Here is a 14,389-nt window from a genome sequence, read left to right on the forward strand (position 1 = left end):
TCTTATTCATACGTCAGACGAAGGAAGCCTCTCCTGCTTTCATCCACCCGCCTCTAGACACCACAGCCTTAACACCTATTTTAAGACTATTCCCATTCTAGTTGATTTTTGGTATCTGGCATTTCCAAATGGTTGAGTAAATAACACTAATAGAATACACACACATCAGTCTCAACGTGCCTTTCAAAAAAATGAATAGACGCATATAAATTTTCAGTAGTTTTATTGAAAAATGCCTCTTTCATTTCAGAAATAAATAATATAAGGCAGTGAAATTCACAATTTGCAGTTACAATATAAAAGCAGCAATTCTATATCCATAGTCTTGCAAACAATTTCCAACTGCTTTTGATAACTAAGAAACATTGTATTCTGAAAAAAAAATTCCATACTAAATATACAACATAAACATGCAATTCCATCTCTGCAGGATTGACTGCAATTTGGCATAAATGTTACTGTGTCTACAAACAGGGAGATTTCAGGCATTATTAAACTGTATCCAGTTGATACAATGATTTCAGCTACTTAATGTTTGTGGTGTTTAAAGGAGATGTGTAAGAGCAGTATATGCTCTGCAAAGTGTAACTAAGACTAGAAGAAAATGACAATGATATTGGAAGGAGAGGGAAATTTTTGTTTCTTTCTTTTTTAACTAGATAATGCAGACCTGTGATCTGACTGAACTGCAAACATGCATTTGAAAAAGAAGAAAAATGTAGAGCTAAAGCAGACAGTCCTTAGGAAATTTGCAGCAGCTCTGTGGTTATTTTTGTTTTGGCTTTTTGGTTTTCTTTTTTTTATTTATTTGTTTTTACATTATTTTAATGAAAAGGCAGCACTGGGATAACTGAATGCACATATTAACCTGTACGCAGCCACTATAAGCAAAAGTATTTTACAAGCATTTCCAGAGCAATATGAAGTCTCTAGGTACACACATTGCTATCCCCACATAAGCGAGATACAAAACAGGGGTGCGTCTGATATGAAAAGACCAGAAAGCTATATAGCAAAAGAAAGGATGCACTCTCCCTGTGTGTATCTGCAAATGCGAGTATAGCAAAAACAAAAACCCACCAACCAAAAAAACCAAAACAAGACACAGATCTTTTATGGGTTTGGTTTGGCTTTTCTTGACAGTGATCTTTTCCAGCGCATGTGCTCAGGGTATTCTGGTGAATGCATTTCAACTCCATAGTCCTCATACTCGTCCTCTCTCCTTTCTGACTCCATAGGTACTATAAAGGGTTCACCTTCAGGTTGATAGGGTCCACTTTCAGGCACGTATGGTTCTGGTTGAAAATAGTTGTCCGATTGAACATAATAGTTATCGCATGTCTTTGAATCCACAAATACAATGAAGGTTAGTTTGTCTACGTAATGTTAGTCTGATCTTACTTCCATATAATAAATATATAAGTTAATAGTTCACGGGGGGTATTTTTCAGTTTTGTTTATGAACACTTTTTTGGCAGTAAAATAATAAAAAGTTTAAAATTAATTTTGAAAGGCTTTGTATTTATAATACACAAAACATTGCAGAAAGAGTCTTAAATTATGCAAGGGACCAATTACCGTAAAACTAAAAAAAAAAAAAAAAAAAAAAAAAAAAACCAACAAAAAAAACCCAAAACCAAAACCAAAGCAAATCAAATAAAAATATTATTTTACAGCTACTTCAGTAAATCCAAGCACTGGACTTTATTTTAAACTGTGTAATTAGTAGAAGACATGGAGCAGGTAAGATGACTAGGTGGGTTTGGCATATACTAATTTTCTCTGAGAATGGGAAAGTAAATGTAGACATAGCTATCACCAGCGGCAATATACAGTACATGTCATTTTCTCGTGCTGTTCCTCGTAACAAACCGAGTTACAGCTGGTGCTTCTGGAACACCAAAAACTACAGCAAAACAGAAGAAAAATAATTATAAAACTTTGGTATTTATAACTGCAGTTACAGAATCCAACAAGATTACATATAAAAAAAGACACATGCCCCAATTCAGACATGTTGGTAACAAGCAACAGACAGGTAGGTTTCATAAGTTGTCAAAGATGTTATTCTGGCATATAGCAAGCAGCAGCAGGCTTTTATGCAAAAGCATCACGTAGAGTTGTTAACGGATTTTAGTGGATACGGTCCCATACAAATCATTTACAAGCCACAATTAGTTTACTATTTACATAAGTCATTTCTCATTTACCAGGTTAAGTCTGTCTCTTCTAATGGCATTACCTTTGCTGGTTAGTAGTTTTATAAGCCTCCTGAGGCTTTTGATGATCTGGGTCTTTTTTTAAAAAAGAAAGACTCTCTATTTTATTATTGAAATGCAACAGGCTTAATGAATTGACATCACTGTCCTTTATCTCATTCACGAGTTGTGTTAGTAAAAAGAATCTCCCCATTCTATGAGGCCAACATGGTTCAAAAACCATATCCGTGGTGAAATATCCATACGGACTCATTTTCTAATAAGCACGTGCGCAAACATCTCAGAAACAGGATTTTCATGTATTCAAACTGTAAGCAGCACTGGCGACTTAGAAAATGTGTTAGCCGAAACCTGAAACAGGTCAAAGATGATGTTAGTCTTTTAAAAAGTCCATCTGATGTGCAAAAACATACTTTCATCCAACTGAATACATAACAGTTAAGTCATAGGCATATATTTATATATGTATACATAGCTGCTTACTAGAAAGGAGAACACTGCTGAATCACAGGTACAATTTTCTTTCTTTTTCACTTAAATAAGAATTTTGTGTGAGATCTGCACAACCACCTGGCTCTTTAACCAGCAGCACTGAGTCTGCAAGTGTGTACATATATATATATATATCTATATCTCTTTTTTCTTTCTTTTTTTTTCATTTCATGGGTACATGCACAATACACTAACAGCAAACCATATCCAAGAGTAGTATCACATACACTAATTTTGAGATGTTGCAATGCATACATATTAATTTGTTAACAATACTGTGGTCCTGCAGGATCCCCATGTTAAAATATATTAGAATCTTTCCAGTCAGAAATTGGTGGCCACTGTGACCCTTTATTTTGATGCCAGAAGCAGCCTACTGCTTTGAGCTACATCACAGTGTAGGAAGGCTGATATGACCCAGGGCTAATCAGAGACTCCATGGTGTTTAACTCGGTAGAAATTGTAGGACAGTGGTGTTTTTCAGTTGTCTGCACTGTATCAACAAATGGATTTCCTTTGTGGAAAATTTTTATTTCAGGTATCAATTTAGTATAAATATTCCTGACATTGCTCAAAAAGAGACACACGGAAATTGCCAACCACAGCATTCTTTTTATTTTCAAGAGAAACATGGAGAATTCAACCTTGTTCTGAAGACGATAGGAAGGGGTGGGGATGGAGGGGGGAAAAAAGAAGAAGAAGAAAATGGTCACTTAAATCCTATAAGCAACATTATCAACTACTAACCGTCTACGTTTAAAAAATAAAAAAAGACTAAAATATTTTGTTACTACTTCCTATTTAAAGCAAACCATACACAACATCAAGTAAATCTGCATCAAAGTCCAAACGACTGCTCGTGTACCTGCACATTACAATGAAGCAGGCCTGCTCATTGCAACCATTTCCTCCTGATTCAGTACGGCCAGGCTAGCAGGACTGTCTCATGTAAAGCAGCTCAATACGAACAGCCACATCTGCGAAGGCTATTTAAGGCAAGTTAAGTTGCTCATAACCTACCTGGGAATCCTTGGCCATTGTAAGGGATGCTGGCACACTGGGATGAATCACAATATCCTGGTGGCCCTGGGGGACCTCGAATACCCGCATTTCCAGGACGCCCTGGCGGGCCCGGTGGTCCTCGTGATCCTGTGGAGCCTGGTGGACCAGTTCTAGATTCTCCTTGTGGACCTAAATTTAGAATTGAAAGGTTGGGAGGTTGTTTTCTTTAAGAACTAGCTTGATAAAACATCTAGCATTACTGCTGTCTAGACTACACAGACTAGGCTATGTCTTTGGTGAGAAAACACTTGCACTTTGTTGCTATACGGGGGTCAACAAAGAAAAACAAAAGAAAACTAGAAATGTGACTCATCATTAGTTGCTTCCCTGTGTGTGGCTTATTTAAGGATTTATTCACAGAAACTGATTTAGTAAGGTTTGAGCCAAGTAAGAAACATCAATGAATTCTCTGGTTTATTTCCCCTCCGTGTAAGATACGAGATCTCCAGGGAAACCACTAGATTAGACAAGCACACTGGATTTCAATTAAAATACAGGAGTACATTAATTCTGCTACCCTGTAGCCCCAGGATAGATGAGGTAATGTTTTTTTTGGAAACGGTCTTATTATGGTTAGCAGAAAAATAAAGCTTCAAGTAACTGGGGCTACAATTTGCTGCAAGCGTCTTATGGGCCCTGTAATGAAAAACCATGTTTAGCCTAGTAAACTACAAGCAGAAACAAATGATGCAGCTGATTTCTGCCAAGGCATCAGTGAGCAAAACTGCATGATACAAAGACCAAAACCAAGGGTCAAATCATCTGACTCTATCATCTGGTAACTCTGCGTCTGGCAGTATTTGGTAGTCCAGGGACAATTTGTAGTTCTGTAATCACGAGTAAAAAATGGAACTAGATACTGCAAAAATATCATTGGATAACACTTATGAAAATATCCATCAAATATTTGGATAATGTATTTTCATGAAATACATTTTCACACAAGCAAGCATGCCAGATGAGTAAATTACAAGATAAAGATAAATACTTATTAGCCACATCCAAAAATTTTTCTAAATTGCCCTTTTTTATAGGGGTTTCCAGTAAACTCTAATATGTGTCAAAAACATGAAGTGGACAGAGTAAAGCATGTTCAGTCACCATATGGAGTCTGGTTCCTTATGAAGAAATGTTGTCTTTTTCTCCTACTTTTCTGTAATCTGATAAAACAAGAAATATTTACCAGGTGGTCCCGGCAAACCTCGTGGCCCTTGAGATCCAGTCCCTCTTTCACCTTTCTCTCCAGGCATTCCTACAGAATAAATTAAAAAAAAAAAAAAAGCAATAAAAACCAAAGGAAGGAAACAACATCAACAAATATTTCTTCATGCTCACTCTTTGATATTAATATTTAGTTCCCATTATTTAATGTTACAAGGCTGGTCAAACCGTATTTTGTACAGATGTCCAAATGAGCATTTGGGAAAATAATTTGGATATAAATATACTAACCTAAAAATAAAGTAGGATGCAGAGGTAATTTAGTGTGAATAAGCTTTCTCAAAAATAGAAAAGTCTCTGAGATGCTTAAAACACCACAGAACCTTATTATTTTAAACTACAAACAGGAGGGTATTTTCAAGCTTGCATACTTCTACTATAAAGCATGCTCTGCGTTTCCTTAGAAACAGTTATGATGAAATAAGTTTAAGAAAGAGCAGATTGCAGAAATTCATTCTTCCTTGATTTTTTTCTAGTCTTTTTTAAAGATTATACTAAAATATATGCTAGAAAACACAGCACTGAGTCTATGCTACGGTAGAGTAGCTGGAATAGGCAAAGGCTGCAACATAGTACAGTACAGACACTCCATGTCATTGCAGTGATCCAAGGTAGCCACAAAATATGTTTACCCATATGCTCAAGCTCAGTTCAGAGTTGCTTCCCTCCCTCAGAGAACTGCAAAGAGCCAAGGATGTAGACCTAATTCTTTCAACTCCTACTTTTTATTCTTGGTAATGACTCATTTTCTCTCTTAATCAGAGTTCTGTTCTGTAAAGCATTGTGTTACTCCAGCCAGCCTTTCAAGACGTAGTTGTTTAGTGCCAGAAGAGCTCTGAGAACATTCACTTTCCTGGGATATCCTGTGGAAGCCTGAGAGAGCAGCCAAGATGTTATACCAACTTGTGTTTCATGAAACATGAGCCGTGGCGAGACAGAGGAAAGCACTGATGTAATTAACCTTGTCCTCCAGAACATCAGTGCCCCTCAGGCAACCCAGCTGGCCTAACAGGCTACTGCTAGGTGTGGACTTCCCAGTCTGACATGGTAAAGGGATCAGACTGCTCCTCCGGCAGCCTCTGCACTACATCTGCTGTGAAATACACAGCTGCCTTGGAATTTACTCACCTCTTTCACCAGGGGGTCCTTGGACCCCAGGAGGTCCTGGGAATCCTGGTCTTCCTCCAGGTCCAGGCTCTCCTCTTGTCCCAGCAGCTCCTGGGGGACCAGGTGGTCCTGGTGGCCCTGGCTGGTTACGGTTTGAATAATAGTCATTCGGGATTTGATTCAGCATTTGGTTGAACCGGCTCATTTGACCTTCAAAAAGAAAGAAAAATGGTTCAATAAACCATGTGAAATGAGTGAAAGTCTTTTATCAAAGTGGGAAGGAATAAGAAATTATCTCTCTGCATCAAACCCTGTCCTTGTTCCCATTCCATAAATTAGTGGTGAACTAGTAGAAAGACTCGGGATGAATGTCTGATAAGAAGGCTGAACATGAATGGAAGAGGGAAGGGAAAAAAGGTAAGGAGAGTTCTGGAAGCCAATAACATTAACAAAAACTAATTTTAAAGCAATTAAAGTCACAAAATAAGCATTTGTTTACAATACTCCCTCTCAGAGTTCTAATTAGAGGTTGTTTCCACTTTGAAGAACAGAAAGGACTTGTAACACTTCTAAAAGTGGAGTATCGCATTTCTGTGTACTTTCAGAGCTCTGAAGCTACCACAAACACATCATAAATTATTCATGTGTAGAGCTAGCAGCACACAGTCTATGAGTTGCTTTCTTAAGCCTGTGGGATGCATAGACTACATACTTCCTGGATATAGGCAAATTTTATTTCCAAAGAAAGGTATCTGAACAAAAGCAACAGCATTTTGAAATTATGCAGAAGGGAGCCCTTAATAGGGGACCACATCTAGCCCTTCCTGATTAGTGTAACATGCCAGTCCTAGCATAACCCTAAAGAGATGAGCTGAATATGAAAAAAATAAGGCAAGGATGTTCAAAAAAGAGGTGCTAAAAGATCTCGGATAACACATCCTTATTCATAAGCCTAACACATTCATGAATGTACTTTCCTTCCTCTGTGATGGCCAACTAATAGAAATGTTTTAAATAGCAGCCATCACAGACATTTTAAAGAACATAATGTCCTCCTCCCTGTACACAAGCACTCTTAATGATCCAAAAGGTATATCTGTTTACCTCAGTCAGCACTTACCGTTGTTATAGAAACAACATTAACAATTTATGGCCCCATTTGTCTCCGTCCTCCTTGGCAGGTCTACTGATAGCAAAAGCACTGCCTCAAGGACAGAGAGAAAGCCTCTGTAGGGACCGCTTTTATGGGCTGCAGAGCTGCACTGTGTGGCAGTAGAGGACTGAAATTCGATTTGGAGTCCTTTTCCAAATAAATATCATTTTTCCTTGCATAGCACAGCTGATTCTGTGCACAGTATTTACCCAACACTCATCTGTCTCTTTCTGCTAGCAAAGTACCTGCAGTGAGGATCCTTTTTGTCACCAATTCCCTACTCCTGAAGATGTGTTTAATGAGAAAATGTATACTGATTTTATGACAAAGATGAAGTAATGTTGGACCAGACTGACAAAAGGAAAGTCACCTTCCTTGTACAGAGCATTAGACTTGCATGTGTATTTCCAAAGGTCACAGATTAGTTCATGATCAAGCTGGCCATGCAGATCTGGCAAAAATTTAGTGTTACATTTTTTTCCACCAAATCATTGGCATTGGACAGCTATCAGATCACTCAAGCTCTTGCTATGCTCTGTGGCCAGTATCTCACCTTAAATTTATACCATTTTTTTCTCTTTTAACAAACAAAGTAGTAAATTACTAGTATGAAAACAAAGCAAGCAACACTCTTTACCATTTATCAGTTGTTCACAAACTTGTCTTGCAACTGCTCGCATCATGTTCTGAGAAGCAATGTCACCCTAAGTAATCAAAACCAAAACAAGTGTTTTATTAGCAAGTGTCTGTGCTTTCAAAGACATAGTGTTTAATTAAGAAATCTGAGAAAAACTGACTTTAAAGCAGACTTACTCTGTCACCTTTTTCTCCCTTCATTCCAGGTGCACCCTAAAATAAATACAATAAAAATAAAACAACTGAAGGATTATGTTATTCCACCCCACCTATAGGTTTGAGACATGCAATTCTAGAAAACATTTTGACTCCTTTCAGAAGGTGTCTCACCTGGTCCTCCTTGAACTCTACATTTCAGAGAGGCTAAAGCAGGTGCCAGAAGACTGGACAAGCAATGATCTTTTGTGTATGATCAAACATACTGACAGATGCAGAAGAAAAAGATCTAGAGGGAAAATTCAAACTAGGGCCAAAGAAACTGATGCATTCTGACACTGGAGCCACACCGGCAATTTGAAAGTTGAATTTCTAGCATCACATTTCTGTAAATGGTGAATGGTCTTGTATGAGTTATATATGACTGCTTAATTTTAAGTCTTAAGCCAACTCATTGTTAAAGAAGGTAAGCTAGGAAGAATAACACATTCTATGAAGGGTAGCTGTCTCCTTGAACCTACAAGAAACAGACCCTGTGTTAAGTGAAAAGACACTATGAAGAGATGACATATAAGTTGGAGTGCCATTAAGTGCTTATTGTATTTATAATGACAGCTTCCCTGCTAATTTTCAACCACTTCTAGTCTTACAATAGTCTCACAGAAGTCTTAGCTTGACCTGCTTTATAATTATTGACATTTGCCAAGAGCTAACTTTTGTCTAACAGCAATTTCCATTTGCCTTTGAATACTGTAGTGGTTGCTGTGGGTTTTTTCATTTTCAAGAATACTATGTAAGAAGCTAACCAGAAGGACTGATTCTGATTTTTATGTATGTATGTGTCTATGGCTGGAAAAACATCAGGTATACTGTAAAGATATTTCTAAATGCTGAACTGGAGATATGCATGCACAAGCTGCTCTGCAAACAAAATTTTGTGAGTGCACCTCTCACACATTTTGAGATTGTAGCCTTATGTTTGCATTCCACTGCTAGCAAAGAAAAGCACCAAGAGAGAGCAAACCATATTTTCCAAAGAAAATGTAATTACAATGCTTGGCATGATGGATTTTTAAAGATTTCCAGAATAGACAGCAATGATCTCAGAAGGATGTTTGCAACTTGCTTCGGTCTATTTGAAATGATTTTGGCCACAATAAAAATTGCAGATGCCCATTTAAAGTAAGTAGAAAATTAGATTCACAGTCATTTGTTTTAGCCACTAGGTTGCCCTTTGAAAAATCTGAAAATCTGCAAAGTGTTTTAAAACGACTCTTTTAATTTTGACATCAAAATACAAAGGAAAAAAAAGAAAACAAAACTGCATTTGCTGCAAGACCTGCTTAGGAAGCCATCACGAATAGCCCTTCCAAAGCTCTTGAATACTCACCATGGCAAATGTCATGTGTGAAAAATGACACTTGTGCCAAATTCCAGGGCAGTACAAACAAAACTTTGGATTAAATTACGGCTCCTGAAGTGGCCGCTGTGAGTTTTACAGGTGACTTCCGTGGACGCAGAGTTAGGCCACAGCTGAGTCCTAAAATCTATTGTAAATTCACTTGCCAGAATGTGTTCAAAGAGCAAAGGAGCTTTTTTAGTTAAGCAAAAAGGGGCTAGCAAGAGTTCAAATAGATTTTCACTTGTAGCCTAAATTACTATTTGAGCGTAAGGTGAAAGACCAGTTTGGTCATCTGCTGCTCTCCATGGCTCTCCACGTAGTTACACCTACATCCCAAGTATTACTGCTTTTCACATCGTAGTATTTCTTTAAGGAGCCCGTTTATCACCATTAACAAAGCAAAGGCTAAGTGTGGGCTGCAGCTGTTTTTCATAACATTCCTACAGTACCCACAATTAATTTCAATAACATGAGACAACAAATCATTCCTCTGAGGTCACAGCAGATACAATTCAAATGCAGTGGCACTGTTTCATGGACTTCTATCAATGTTTTGGGCAAACAAATTCCCATGGGATATGTCGGGGTGTGAGTTAGTATGCTATCTGAGCTTCTCTGCAGCGGTGCTGCATACACCTACCCCATGACATGTCACAGAAAATATGAGGCAGCTCATCCATCATTGAGTTAAGTAGTTGGCATACGGTACCTTTGCATCATGCATAACAGATCGTTTATGCAAAATTAATTTTACAGACTCAAATGGAAGATTTAAAATGGTGACACCATAAAAGTGCCACTGGAATAAATTATCCCACCAATGAGACAGTTACTAATGTGTACACAATACACCCATCAAACTGATGAATATTCTTTCCCTTCTGTCCTTCACTCTTTCATCTGTATCTTTTCTTACTTGGTAAAGTCCACAGGGAAAAGGTCTGTCTTTTAGTTTAGCTTAGCACAGCCACGTGCTGATACAGACCATGGACTTGTAAATGCCATAAGAACATAAATAAACTGTAACAATTAAAAGCATCAGGAAAATATGACCTTTCTATCTGTCCTTCTCTAATACTGAGCATTGCGGTAAATGCTGATGTACTGAATCTCTAAAAGAGATGTGATTTGACTCTTAATTCAACAACATTAACGTCTCAGTCATAAACTATCACATGTATCTGAAATAGCCATTGAATAGAACTGCAGATTTTTCACTTGCACTAGTCTATAACATGAAAATCGGGGCGGGGGGGGGGGGGGAGGAGGATATTAACAAATCATTTTGTGCTTCTCTTTCAGTTTGAAACTTGGCATTTGTTGCTATTTTCTGAAAGCACATTCATTTGAAATTATCTGCTGAGTACATATTTATAATTCCTGCTCATTGTATTCTCATTCATTCTAATGCTTTCATACTACAACTTCACATTGTTTTGACAGGAAGCAAATCACGCAGTATGTCTTCTTGTTTATTCACTAGGTAAGTGCAAGCATTAAAAATCAGATTTCTGGTCTACTATCCCAGCAATATTTTAATAATTTCTTAAAATGCCATATTCCATTGAATTCACTTGCTAGAGCATTCACACACCAGAACTATATACAGAAGAGAAGAAAAGAAGCAAACTTAAAATGTTCAAATCCTATATACTCTTTCTGGAAATATTTTCTGCTGACTGGTTAAGAAAATTTCTTAAGGCTGTCTTCAGCCACAAGCCATGTTGGTAAAACAGGAAGGTGCTCCGGTAACAAAAGCACAACATTGCTCCAAAGTATTGCCAACAAAGGTTCCCCAGCTAAAAAAAATGCTAAGGCCATTCCTTAATTCTAAGCGATACACAGTCAATTTTACAATTCATTGAAATCAAGTGAGCCTCATTCTTTAATTTGTGACCTTGCAAAGATACACTGATTCAACCGTATGATTGGAAATCTATAGGTTATTCCAAACTAATTTTAAAATTTGAAGACTAGAGACTGACTGACTATGTTAACGACAAAGTTCATTTTCCACCTGGATAGTTTAAAAATATGATTTCCAAAAAATAATTACAACTGTAATTACTGAGCTGCTATTTGCATTTTCCTCCCACTTGATTATATTCTTAAATTTCAGTTTCTTTTCTTTTAATAGACAAGAAAGTGCAATTTAGCCAACTGCTTGCCAGCATTTTGAGAAGCAGCAGCTGCTGCTGACATTCTGTTTTGTTGATATCCTACAATGAGAGAGTCACTTGGGGTCAGTATGAAGAAAAGCTAGTTTATGCTGCGTGTGAGATATTTCTGAGCTGTGGGATGAAGGCTGGAGCTGCAGCAAAGCTCTACAGCTGAAGGAGGGCAAAACAAAGGAAGTTTTGCTATTTTTACATTAAAAGATAATGTGCTCGATTGTTTTCCCCAAAACAATTTTTGCTCCCCACAAGAACCACCAGTTCATTGCTCCCAAAGCAGTGTCATTTTTGAGACTTCATCTAGGATGTCTGCATAGATGGATGCAAGATCAGTAAACACATGGCAACAGAGAACAGAAAATGCTCAAAAACTGCATTTAACTCACAAGAAACATCTCCCTTATGTGCCCAGGATTACCCTCTAAAGGTTTTCACAGTCTGTTTGGTCCTGGAGGCATCAGTCTAATAGCACCCTATATATAAAACATAAATGCCATGTACTATTTCCTGGGGACTTTCTGCATCAATAAACTCAGACCCTGTTTTTACAAGACAGCTCTACCTTAAGACCACTTAGTCTGCCTACCCATCCACTACTATTTTCACTCTTATACCTATAAACCAACAGCACTGGAACTTTCCTCCTCTGATAGTCCAAGATCTTCTATTTCCCACTACATTTATTCACAGAAAACATACCCACTCCTTCTTGAGCCAATGTCCTCTTTTGGCTTAATGACTTTCTTACCCTTGCTGGTCGTTACCCTACAATATGTGTACAGAATACTACTAAGTGCTTGCTCTCTGTTTGACCAGACAGACAGAGGAGAGATATTTTAGTCTCCTCCAGGAAAGCCAGTGCTCAATTCTCAATAGATTACTGACTCATTTGTGTTCTTACTGTTCCTTTTTCGGTCATTTGGTTACTACACTGGAAAAAAAAACACCTAAGTTTCTCTTGGAAGTACTTATAAGCAGATTAAAAAGTCAAATTTCCTATTTCCATGAAAATTCAGTTAACACTTCAAGTATCAACTTGTTCTAGTATAAGTACACATTGAGGTAAAGAAATGTATACAGCCACGTTTGTCGTGTGGTTTGCCTCAGCTAAGCCCATCAGTGGAATTTAGCGCATCAGAAAAGAGCTCCAATTGTCTGCATTCACTGGGAATGTCTTTGCAACACCAAGGCTCCTCATATTTGCGTGTAACTGTTTATCTTTTGCCTGAGGTGTAACGTTCCTTGCTTTGTAGGGGTCTTTCACCTGACTTGCGCCGCATAGTACCAGCAATACAGATTGTTCAGGTAGAAGAGAAAATGGCAGGATCTGCTCAAAAATTATGTGCTTCTTATATTTCCCAGAGGCAATGTGAAGCCTCATTATCTTTCTCAGGACGGGAAGTTACAAATTCAGACAGGTCTGAACTATGATTCATGACACTGCAAGTTGCATTTGGCCATCAGGCTGCACCTTTGGCAATTCTAATAGTGGACACAAAGGAAAGCATTGAAATTCTGTCCACCAGGAGTCTGATAAAACATCTGTGCAAGGTGCAAGCCAGAATTCCTGCTGGGATCTGTTCTAGAAACATAAGAAATGGTAAATATGATGCACAGTGTCCCATTACAAGACAGTGCAATTAACTGGGGAAAAAAATGTATTTCTAACTGAAAGGAACTCTAAAGATTAGAGTGTAGGGGAACTTACACATGGTGCTTGGACAGGACTTGACCGCTTTGCTTTGCAAAAGCACTGAAACTGTAGCCAAATTTCCTTCTATGCACGTTATTTACCTGCAGAAGGTCTTTGGTACTGAACAGGGTCAGCCATCCAGTGTCCCAGGTGAAGGAAAACTCAGATACACCTGGTAGTTTGAAGCTCACTTGTGAACAAACCATAGCACCTCGTGCCCTGGCTATGTCTATCAAGCATCTGACCTGGCAGGAATATCACATGACCAACATATGTCTAAAGGCAGGAAAGCTTCAGTGCTTTCCTAAGACACTCAATGTCCTCTACCGCAAAGAGAAATGGGATTTATAGGCTGGCAAATGCAGACTGAATTCAATGTGTGTATGAGAAAATGACCCAGCTTCCAGGTGCTCCTGGGAACTTCCACTTCATAACCATCAAGCTGCCCAGTCCACTATATATTCTTCCAAAGTATCCAGCTGTCATATACACAAAGACATTGAAGCAGGATGGAAAATTCTGGCTGATTGCCAGACATTAAGTACAAGTAACGAGTGATTTCCCATTTCAGTTGCTGTCTCCACTCCTGACTCAGGCATAATTTCTCAGAAAAATCTAAAAATGAATCAATACAAATTTCTCCTAAAACTGTTAGTGGGAGGCAGCACCTCCTGCTCTTTCTCTCCATTCAGGATGTTCTTTAAAGGTTTGAATGGAACACACGGAAACCACCCCCAAATAATTTTGAAATCACATTGTAAAAAGCACAAAACATTTGCAAAACAGAAGTGATTGTTATATTACCAAAGATTGTCCACCTTCAGCAGTGTACCACTTTTTTACTACACACACTCATACACAAATCTAGAGATTTTCCAGTCATTTTGCTGACCTAGTTCTTCATGCTTATGCAGTGTAGGAATATATATGTCTTGGCACATAATAGCCTACGATCTTTTTAGTGGAAACCAGAGACCGCAATTTCCAGCCCCAACTATTAAACTCAGCAAAATGGCATACTGTAAAAATAAAATTGTTTGAAAAAAAGGCTTGTGGTCTTAGGTTAGCTCCACT

At 38.0% G+C, this 14,389-nt stretch overlaps 1 protein-coding gene across 5 annotated transcripts in view; it reads right to left on the reverse strand.

Annotated features, from left to right (window-relative positions):
* Window positions 1–206: 206 nt before the first annotated feature.
* Window positions 207–14,389, reverse strand: part of COL12A1 (collagen type XII alpha 1 chain) — a 107,376-nt gene continuing 93,193 nt past the window's right edge. For 3 of the 5 annotated variants that reach the window (XM_049817783.1, XM_049817788.1, XM_049817784.1), the window contains 6 exons: window positions 8,068–8,103; window positions 7,892–7,958; window positions 6,123–6,311; window positions 4,957–5,025; window positions 3,732–3,902; window positions 207–1,295 (listed from right to left, as the gene is read on the reverse strand). In XM_049817783.1, the coding sequence (XP_049673740.1) occupies window positions 1,114–1,295; window positions 3,732–3,902; window positions 4,957–5,025; window positions 6,123–6,311; window positions 7,892–7,958; window positions 8,068–8,103 (714 nt within the window). In that variant the 3' untranslated portion in view covers window positions 207–1,113. Of the gene's footprint in view, window positions 2,571–2,822; window positions 3,362–3,731; window positions 3,903–4,956; window positions 5,026–6,122; window positions 6,312–7,891; window positions 7,959–8,067; window positions 8,104–14,389 lie in introns of those variants that run through there. The other 2 variants (XM_049817787.1, XM_049817785.1) reach the window with 2 other exon arrangements.

The sequence above is a fragment of the Accipiter gentilis genome, chromosome 15, assembly GCF_929443795.1.
Source record: "Accipiter gentilis chromosome 15, bAccGen1.1, whole genome shotgun sequence".
Taxonomy (NCBI): Eukaryota; Metazoa; Chordata; class Aves; order Accipitriformes; family Accipitridae; genus Astur; species Astur gentilis.